Genomic DNA, 11,215 nt, shown 5'->3' with positions numbered 1-11,215 from the left:
CGGGCGTCGCGGTGGGTCCGGGCTCCATCGCGGGCGGCGGGGCGGGTGCGGGGCTGGTGCAGGGGCCCGGGGCCTCCGCCAACTCCTCCCCGGGATTCCTGCCGCCGGTGCGTGTGTCGATGGTGAAGCTGAAGCCGGAGGACCCGAGCGAGGAGTCGGAGCGCGTGTGTTTCAACATCGGCAGGGAACTTTACTTCTACACCTACACGAACATTAAGAAGGTGCGGACGGGTTCGGCATGAACACACACATGAACACACACACTCTTGATTTCAAAGTGATTTGTTTTGAATGACAGATTCGGGATCGACTGCGGATCTGAGCGCCTTAATGTAACAGCGCGTCAATTTAACAGTGCGTCAATGTAACAGTGCTTTATTATAACAGCACGTCGATGTAACAGTGCTTTAATGTAACACTGCTTGGTTACACTATTTTAAGGTGTCATTGTTACAGTGTAATTATATATTTAAGTACTGAGTAATATTAAGTAACTGCATGTACTTACTATAGGGTTAGGGTAGGATTCGGGTTTGGTTGAGGGTTAATTGCATGTAATTATGCATAATTTACTGTTATTACTACAGTAATTACATGTAACATATGTAAAAATGACACTGTAAAATAAGGTGTTACCCAGAGATTTAATGTAACGGCACTTTAATGTAACAGTGCTTTAATGTAACAGCGCAACAATGTAACGGCGGTTTAATGTAACAGCGCTACAATGTAACGGTGCTTTAATGTAACAGCGCTACAATGTAACAGCAGTTTAATGTAACAGCGCTACAATGTAACGGTGCTTTAATGTAACAGCGCTACAATGTAACGGTGCTTTAATGTAACAGCGCTACAATGTAACGGTGCTTTAATGTAACAGCGCTACAATGTAACGGCGGTTTAATGTAACAGTGCTTCAAAGTAACGGTGCTTTAATGTAACAGCGCTACAATGTAACAGCAGTTTAATGTAACAGCGCTACAAAGTAACGGTGCTTTAATGTAACAGCGCTACAATGTAACATTCGCGGATTGATGTTGATGTTGATGATGATGATGCGCGAGATCAAGAGAATCGCATTGAAATCTTTCTGCAGGACTCTTGTTATGTTAGATTTAATCTCTCATATGCATATACAAGCTTTCAGTAAAGCTTTTGTTTGTATTGAAGACATCCACACTGCACAGTATCAGTTTTGTGATGGTCATTGGTTTATGATGGACATAAACAGTGTCCAGTCCTCGAAATGCTTTTAAAATGGTTTTAGTGGCCACTGAACCACCACAAGATGTCACACTTGACCCTGAGTTCTAGTATTGTTGTTGTTTTGTTTATCCTCTTGATCTGGTCAGAGACTCCCATCCTGTTTTCATAATTGTATGTACATAAAAAGAGAAGTTGTTGTTTGCACATTTTAACAAAAAATATGTTAGATGTTAAAATTTTACACTAGAGTTTGTGACCATCAGTATTCAAATGCAATAATACCAAAATTATACAATGATCTTGTCCTTTCATATATATCTGAATCTGGGTCATTATAGTTAACTAAAACTAAAAACATTAACAGAAAGCATCTTCAAAATAAAATAGTTGTTAACTGAAATAACTTATTTTCATCTAGTTTAACTTGTTGATGTACTAAAATATCTCAAACTAAAACTGGAATAAAAATTAATAAAAAAATATTAATATGACTAAACACAATTAAATATGGTTTACCGACACAGAATCAACAAATTAAAAAAGTAATTATGATTTTATATCTCACAATTCTGAGAAAAAAGTTAGAATTGCAGGATATAAACTCACAATAGCAAGAAATTAAGTCAGAATTATTAGATAAAAAGTCAGAATTACCTTTCTTATTTTTTATTCTGTGGCGGAAACAAGCTTCCATAACAAAATGACTAAAGGTTTAACCTAAAACGAAAATGAAAATGGAAAATATCACGCTCTTCCTCAGTGTTTCTGTCTTGTTTTCCAGCACAAATATCTAAACATTCTTAAAGGGAGACTTCACCGATTAGCATAAAATCTTCATTTAGCGTCATCTGAGGCTCTTTTGTCCAGAGGCGAGAGACTCCAGCCAGTAGGAGGAGCTCGTTCCGCATGTGTTCAACCCGCCCATAGGGGGATCTCACGATAAAACGCCGTCTTTTCAGTTTCGAGTCACTAGTATCCTAGTTGTCTCATTTCTCCCGACACTGCCCTCTGTAACCGGGAGGCGTGGCTTGGGCGTAGCCTCGTAGGGCAGAGAAGCAAGTGCATTCTGGGAGTTGTTGTCTTTCATCCACATGAGCCAGAAATACATTTTCTGGCTTTTCTCAGACTAGAAGGCACCAACTTCTAAAATAATTTCACATTTCTACTACATAAATGACCCAATTTAAATACACATTCATCTTTCCAGCGGTGAAATATCCCTTTAAATCAAGATACATTTACTGGTGACTGAAGATATTAAGTCTTGTTTACTGAAAAATGTATCAAGATGAAGTGAGTTTGTGCTTAAACCAAGAATAAATATTTGTCAATGTGGTTAGAAAAATAATGTTAATTGAAAGAGAAAACTACTTTAAACCCCAATGACAGAAACACCTGTGAATCTCTGTGCGTCTACAGGCGGTGGACCTCAGCAAGCCGATAGACAAGCGCATCTATAAGGGAACCCAGCCCACGTGTCACGACTTTAACCAGTACTCGGCCACCGCGGACAGCGTGGCTCTGATCGTGGGCTTCTCCGCAGGACAGGTGCAATACCTCGACCCCATCAAGAAAGAGACCAGCAAACTCTTCAACGAGGAGGTGAGCAGAGGAGAACACACTCATTTACACACACACATCTGCATCATTGAGTCACAGGTGTTACGCTCTTAGACATGATGGTTCTAAATAGAACTCCAAAAACATCCTATATAAGGAGAAACATCTTAAAGTCCCTCTGTAGTCAATCATTTTATCCCTTAACTCATCTTTCATCACCAAAATGACATATTTATGCATTTTTTCCTTACATTTTTTTCCGTCATGCTTTAAAATACCTTGAATGTAACTCGAAACCCTTGCCTCATTAAGTATGCGCAGTTCTATGAATATGCAAATGAGCCCCGCCTCCACTCACTCACTCAGCTCAGAGATCCACTGGTTGACGATCACACGTTGATCTGATTGGTTACAAGGTAGTTTGTGACGTCAGAAACACCAGCGATTTCAAAGCGTGTTTTTGAGGCTGTCTTTGGTTCACAAAATACTCAGCAATGCTGTCGACTTATGAACTTACACATGCTTTGACTTAAAGCGTATTAAAAACACCACATAGACACATAAACTACATTAAAAGCTGGATTTACACCACAGGGGGACTTTAAAAATGATTGCATAATTGACATTTTTTCTAGTGATATGGTGTGTTTACAAGCTGCTTAATTCATACAATTAAATGAAAAGTGTATTTAAACAAAATTAATTAATTAAAACAATCCACAAAATGATCCCATTATGGGAACCACTAAAGGATCTAAATATGATTTGTCTGTCGGAACCCTTTAAGGTTCCATATAGAATCTTTACAGTCCTTATTTGGCCAGTGATGATTATAATTCTACCATCCTAGTTTTCTTATTTTTCATGCTGAACAGTTTCTAAATATGAGAACATAATTTTGTGGACTAATCCTGGTCCAGACGATGTCGATGTTTAGTTCAGCGAACGTCACAAAAGTCTGGAGATCCACCGTCCTGTGGATTCTGACATCATGTTTCTACATCAGTGATATGAAAACAGGAACCCGCTTTAGATCACACAACCCTTGCAAACAGCCACAAACATTTAGTAATTTCCTCGTGGCAGTTTGTATTTTTCAATCTACTCGAAAGCATGAAAAGCTCCTAATCAGTCTTTACTACTTGACCTTCTTACAACTCGCAATCACTATGGGGTCACTAAGATTTTGTAATACTTTTAGAAGGAAGTCTCTCCTGCTCACCATTTATTTGATCAAAAATACAGCAAAAAAAATGAAATATTATTAGAATGTAAATCAGCTGTTTTCTATGTGAATATATAGTAAAGTGTAATTTATTCCTGTGATCAAAGCTGAATTCTCAGCATCATTACTCCAGTCTTCAGTGTCACATGATCCTTCACACATCACTCTAATATGAGGATTTGATGCTCAAGAAACATTTGTGATTATTATCAGTGTTGAAAACAGTTGTGCTGCCTAATTGTTTTGAGGAAACGTGATACATTTTATTTTCCAGGATTCTTTGATGAAAAGAAGGTTAAATTTGCATTAGGGCTGGGACAATATATCGATGCATCGCGATTCGTAGATCAATTCCAATTTTTTCCAAATCTGAGCTTAGCTTTTCACAGCAGATGGCGCTCAAGGCTAGCTTTTCACAGCAGATGGCGCTCAAGGCTAGCTTTTAACAGCAGATAGCGCTAACAGCAGATGGCGCTCTAGGCTCATTTTTAACAGCAGGTGGCGCTCTAGGCTAGCTTTTAACAGCAGATGGCGCTCTAGGCTAGCTTTTAACAGCAGATGGCGCTAACAGCAGATGGCGCTCTAGGCTAGTTTTTCACAGCAGATGGCGCTCTAGGCTAGCTTTTAACAGCAGATAGCGCTAACAGCAGATGGCGCTCTAGGCTAATTTTTAACAGCAGGTGGCGCTCTAGGCTAGCTTTTAACAGCAGATGGCGCTCTAGGCTAGCTTTTAACAGCAGATGGCGCTAACAGCAGATGGCGCTCTAGGCTAGTTTTTCACAGCAGATGGCGCTCTAGGCTAGCTTTTCACAGCAGATGGCGCTCTAGGCTAGCTTTTAACAGCAGATGGCGCTAACAGCAGATGGCGCTCTAGGCTAGTTTTTCACAGCAGATGGCGCTCTAGGCTAGCTTTTAACAGCAGATGGTGCTAACAGCAGATGGTGCTCTAGGCTAATTTTTAACAGCAGGTGGCGCTCTAGGCTAGCTTTTAACAGCAGATGGCGCTCTAGGCTAGCTTTTAACAGCAGATGGCGCTCTAGGCTAGCTTTTAACAGCAGATGACGCTAACAGCAGATGGCGCTCTAGGCTAGCTTTTAACAGCAGATGGCGCTCTAGGCTAATTTTTAACAGCAGGTGGCGCTCTAGGCTAGCTTTTAACAGCAGATGGCGCTAACAGCAGATGACACTCTAGGCTAATTTTTACCCGCATACTCAAATGCTCACAAGGAAGAGTGCTCATGCGTTCAGCTGATTATGAGAATGTTCTCGCACCTCAGAATGCTTTTATGACGCGAGATTAATGTCAACAGCCCACTGCAAACACCCTTGTAATTCGCTTCAACCTTTTCAAACTTTATGAAGGATTATCTTATAGAAGGTTCAAGTGAAGTGTGTAAGGCATTGGAAGCCAGTAGATTACGGCTGTTTCTAGAGCACACAGCGCCATCTGCTGTTAAAAACCAAACTCAGAATCGATTCGAGGGAGAATCGCGATCCATTCGGGAAAAATTGGAATCAATCCAGAATCATTTCTCGATTCATGATGCATCGATATATATCCCAGCCCTAACTTACATCATAAATGTCAGTTTATAATTTTCATATCGTCACATTACTGATATTGTGTGATTTCTCTCCCGCAGAGATTGATAGACAAATCAAAAGTGACGTGTCTAAAATGGCTGCCGAAGTCTGAGAATCTCTTCCTGGCGTCTCACGCTAGCGGTCACCTTTACCTCTACAACGTGGAGCATCCGTGCGGCACCACGGCGCCTCAGTACTGCCTCCTCCGCCAGGGCGAGGGCTTCTCCGTCTACTCCTGCAAGACTAAAACGCCCCGCAACCCGTTACTCCGCTGGGTGGTCGGCGAGGGAGGCCTGAACGAGTTCGCGTTCTCACCCGACGGCGTTCACGTAGCGTGTGTCGGACAGGACGGATGCCTCCGCGTCTTCCACTTCGACTCAATGGAGCTGCAAGGAGTCATGAAAAGCTACTTCGGAGGGTTGCTTTGCGTGTCCTGGAGCCCAGACGGGAAGTACTTAGCAACCGGCGGAGAAGACGATCTAGTGACGGTGTGGTCGTTTGCGGAAAGCCGAGTCGTAGCGCGCGGACACGGTCACAAATCTTGGGTTAACGTTGTGGCGTTCGACCCGTTTACCACTAACCTAGAGGACGACGATCCGATGGAGCCGATGGAGCTCAGCGGGAGCGAGGAGGATCTCCAGCAGGGGGCGCTACACTTTGCGCGCGTGCGCACCAGCAGCACGCTATCGCGCCTCTCGCGGCACAGCTCTAAAGGTGGAGCTTCATCCGTATCGTACCGCTTCGGATCCGTCGGGCAAGACACACAATTCTGTTTGTGGGATCTTACGGATGACGTGCTATATCCGCGACTTCCGCTTTCCAGAGCACTTACGAACACCTTCGGCTCCACCGTTACGACATCCACTGCGTTAAACATCACTAGCGGAAGTGCCGTTGTCGAAGGCCACCATCATCCCTCGCATCAGGCGTCTACATTACCGCTACCTTTACCTCGTTCACTGTCGCGCTCAAATTCACTTCCACACCCTGCCGTCGCAAACACCTCCAAAAGCCAGGGGGCGACGGAGAGCAACGCGGTTAGCGGAGGCGCTGCCGCCGCTGGAGGAACTACACCGTTTAGCATTGGACGCTTCGCTACGCTGTCGCTGCAAGAGCGTAAATCGGACAAATCCGGGGTTGGAGGGGAAAAGGAGCACAAGCGCTACCACAGCCTCGGGAACATCAGCAAAAGCAACGATAAGATCAACGTGGCGCCGCGTAGCAACCGGCTAGATGGCGCTAAGGTCTTGGGAACCACGCTGTGTCCGCGCATGAATGAGGTGCCGCTGCTGGAGCCGCTAGTGTGCAAGAAAATCGCCCATGAGCGACTCACTGTACTCGTGTTCATGAACGATTGCATCATCACCGCGTGCCAGGAGGGGCTCATCTGCACTTGGGCTCGACCCGGCAAAGCGGTGAGTCCCGATTTAAACGAAAAGCCTTTGGCACAGTTCAAAATGCACACGTAATGCGCCAAATGCATTCATAACTCTGAGTTCTTGTCATATTACCATTTTCTAAACTATGGTGAATGTACTGTGATAATGTGAGAAATGTTGAAGGTGTCTGAGTAAATTTTGGTTTGACTGTATATGGTTTAAAGCTTTTTAACAGTTATCGAAGTTGAGCCAAAAACCTAGGACTTCACAAAATTTCACGAGTTTACGAAAGTAGGTTTTTGAAATAATCTCCAATATTTAACGAACCGTTCGATTGACGGCGGTGGTCCTAGAGGCAAAGTTGCTCAGAATGAGGAGTTCTATCATACGGTATGAATGATGTGTGAAAAATGGCATGATATACAATCCTTTACGCACGTGAAAAACACAAAATTTCATTTTGAAGCACGAAGCATTGCGAATGACATCATTGAAAACGTTTCAATTGTCATTCAACAGGTCATTTGCAGTGCATCATGGGAGAGAGTATATTAATAAAGTTTTGTTTATCCTTTAACTGCCTTTTTTCCCTATCACATATAGTTTAGGTCATAATCATCATAAATTAGGTATCAATCGAAAGCTTCAACACTCAAAAGTAATAAGAAAAAAATTAACATGGCGTTACCATCGAAATGGTGCTTTAAAACCGTTTAGCGGGCTCCTCCCCCTAGTGGGCGGAGTCATGCCTCAAACGTTACTGCACTAGTAATTTATAATCAAAACTTCTTCTAATCTTTAGGAAGCATATCATTGGAAAGCTCAAGAGTCGATATTTGGCTGCTGTTTTGTGACATATTTGTGCGCATCAAACCCGATGGCTGGTTTTGGTACTGCGTCTAAACAAAATCTCACAGGAACCTCAATTTTTATGATATCAACTTCAGATTTGGAACACATCTTGCTTAGACATGACTTTGATTTTGTACCAATTTTAGAGTCCAAATAATTTAGTAAAATATATATTTTGCATAAAGTACAGTAGACTCTTGCTTTAGAGTCAAACTCATGGTGTTTCTTGTGTTTTTGCTCTAGCATCCGCCTCAACCGCTGTCAGCACAGAATGGAAACTCGCCGAGCGGGACCGTCGTATAGCCGAAGCTTCATTCCCGAGAGCCAGGAGCCTGTGTTTCACCCAAATGTGTCCTCCATCCACGCTTTAGTTGCACATTAACGTCACATGTAAATGCACACGGGACCATGATGCACAGACAGACTGCAGACGATCGAAGATCGAGACTCTTCTGTGCAGAAACCCTGCTGGCCTCTTCTTTAGCGAATAACACTGCGAAAGCCACGGCCATTTTACTTTCTATTTATTTATTTGACCATTGAGTCTTCTATTGTACATATTCAGACTACTCTATAATGGAATAATGAACTCGAATAATTAATATATGAAGATCCTATATTGTACATAGCGACAGATGCATTGAATGTTTTGCAGATTTTAGGGGAACTGATGATTTATTGTTCTTGTGTGCTAGTGCTTCATAAGCTGTCGGATGGGAAAGTGCATCTTTTGCTTTGCCGTTGAGAGTTGCGCACATTGATCCGACCGCTAGACGAGTTTTCCGCTTCATAGATTAGAGAGATTAACAAGGTTAATGTTGTCTAGAAATGGCGTATGAACGGCGAAAGCGAGATTTTATACATTTGCTACGTTTTTGCCAAGCAAAACACGTCACCGCTGAATGAAATCGTGCCGTTTCCACGTGACTGTTTAGAGCTCTTGAAATTTGCCTTGTTGAACGCAAGTCAGATGCAATTGAAGAGAGAAACTTCTCGACACGTTTAACTCTTGTAGCATGGAGTAGGCGCTATTCCTTACACCTGCTATGCCTCTTGCAAAATTTTGCACATTTACAGGTTGATTTGAGCTTGACTATCTTCAGAAATCTGGATCACTGATGTGGAGTGTGTTTTACGCCATGCAGACTTCTCGAAAGGACAATGTTGTATCACACGGCTGAACGTTTGCCGTTCAATTCAATTATTCCCATTAAGCAGAACAGCTTTAACATCGCGTTAACAGAAGTAACCCATCTGCATTCAACAGCTGTGTTTCCATCCACCTATTTTTGGGATAATGCATATAAAAATGCTTGATGGAAACACCAAGATGCGCATAAATTTGAAAAAACGTACACGCTCAATTGAGTTATATAATTTTTTTACTTTTAACAAGTCGAAACTACGACTGAAACACATTTACTGAATGAATCCCTCTAAACCTCATGTGACTTTCCCTCAGCATCAGCTGTGATTGGATAACTGGAGTAACCAGTGGACCAATGGCATCGCAGCATCTCAAATGTTGGTTTGGTGTTTCTGAAAGTCGAAGTGTGTGATCAGAGTGATTTGGTGTAATTCCCTCCAGAAGCGTCTCACACACGAGTGTGTTCCCGAACACCAGCATCCGAACGCTAGAGAACACGACAGCGTTTACTGTGTTTCGCCTGACGCTCTGAGACACACTCGTTTATGATGGAGGGAAAAAGAGTCCGATTGCAGAAACTTACAGTTTTATTACTGATATTCTGCTCCAGGAAGTGATGATTTTGTTCTCTTGAACACATGGGATGGAAACGCTGCTTTATTCGCAGATGATTTATACCATATACCAGTTTTGTACAGCTAATGTCGTCAACAGATTTCACATGCACTGTCAGTTTCTTGGCTTCCATTCCATGTTCTCACTCTTCAAACATCAAGGGAACGTTACTTTTGAATTTTCATGAAACATTCTGAAACCAGTTGTAACATTTAAAAAAATGTATTTAGACGAACATCCAACTAAAAAAAAAAAGTTTCATGAATGATGTTTTTGACCTATAATGTTTCGAGACTTTGAACGAACGTTTGAATTAACTTTACTGGAAAAGCGTTTGTTCGTAACTTGGAGAGAACGTTCCCTGTTTGCTGGAAGTTTCTGTTGTGATCCTGAACTTACAGGATTGTTTTCTCTGTAGTGAACACTCTAGGAAACTGACTGCATTAAACTTGCTTTGAGAAGTCTGTGAAGAGCCACATTTGAGGACATTGAGTCTTTCTAGACGTCTGCGTAGAAAACACTCTCTGGTTGTAGCCTGAATGTGGTTTATGTGTTACATCGTGTGATTTCGGCTACTTTAGTGACCCCTGAACGTTTCTTCTCCAAGAGGCAGCTTGTGTTTTAGACAAAGCTACTGAATATGCGATCATTCCCAGCTAATCACAGAATATTATGTGCAAAAAACAGTGTTTTACCCCTGACATTATGTATGCTTAACACTTAAGTCTCATTTGTGTTTATTATTATTATTATTATAATTTTTTTATCTCAGATATTTTGGGACTTTTGTTTTGTATGACTGTAGCGTTGTCATTGGTTTTGCTGTTAACTTGAGAAATGCAATGGGACCAATTAGTGGATGTTGGAACATTTTGTTTGTACATTTTTTAAAATACTGATTTAATAATACCATCCATTCCTTTTTTTTTTTTTTTTTTTTTGCAAATGCATTCAGTTCTGACAGATGTTTTGTCTCATTGTAGTGTGTGTGTGTATCCCACATATGACAGCGCCTTGTCAATGTATGAAAAAGGACGATTTCATTGGAGAATCCATTCCTCCACACTGCTTTCCTTTAAAATCATTGAATTTCCACTGCATGTGTTTTTATTTAGCACACGGTTATATGCCTGAGTCTGGTGACGTGGCCAACAATATCACAATATACAGTTTGTATATGGGAATCTGTTATTAAAACATCAAATACTCGTGCATTGCATTGTTATTTGTAATGACTTACACCAATGATCACTTTTAATTAACCAAAGTAGTGCTAAAATTCCCAAAAAGTTATGCAACATTTTTATCTGACTGAACATTCGAAACATCCAGTGTTTTAAAAACGCTAAGCGACCGTAATGGGAACATTCCATTTTATGCAAACAACATTCTAAAAAAGTAACGTTTAAAAACCGTTAGATGGAACTTCCAACTAAAATATTTCAGAAATAAAACGTTGCTTTTCCCCTTTGTTTTTTGTGCTAACATTTTGAGAAAATTATTAAAGGCCAGATATCCCTGGTGAAAAATAATATGCTAAGTATACTTCAAGTGTGTTAATGATTGGTTAATATGAAGTGTGCTATTTTGGAACAACTAATTTTGCACTAAGTATATTTTAGTTGTAATTAAAGTGTAGTAAAGCAT

General features: G+C 41.3%; 1 protein-coding gene across 1 annotated transcript in view; it reads left to right on the top strand.

Annotated features, from left to right (window-relative positions):
- LOC311297705 (WD repeat-containing protein 20) overlaps nucleotides 1-9,812 on the top strand; it is a 9,982-nt gene extending 170 nt beyond the window's left edge. Inside the window, exons 1-4 of the mRNA XM_084420121.1 lie at nucleotides 1-221; nucleotides 2,626-2,808; nucleotides 5,635-6,990; nucleotides 8,050-9,812. The exon at nucleotides 1-221 is cut by the window's left edge and continues 170 nt beyond it. Of these exons, the coding sequence (XP_084276247.1) occupies nucleotides 1-221; nucleotides 2,626-2,808; nucleotides 5,635-6,990; nucleotides 8,050-8,109 (1,820 nt within the window). The 3' untranslated portion in view covers nucleotides 8,110-9,812. The remainder of the gene's footprint in view (nucleotides 222-2,625; nucleotides 2,809-5,634; nucleotides 6,991-8,049) is intronic.
- Nucleotides 9,813-11,215: the final 1,403 nt, after the last annotated feature.

This window comes from Rutilus rutilus (genome assembly GCF_951802725.1).
Source record: "Rutilus rutilus genome assembly, chromosome: 9".
Taxonomy (NCBI): Eukaryota; Metazoa; Chordata; class Actinopteri; order Cypriniformes; family Leuciscidae; genus Rutilus; species Rutilus rutilus.
Note: the sequence above shows the minus strand (reverse complement) of the source record. Positions and strands in the feature narration are given on the sequence as shown.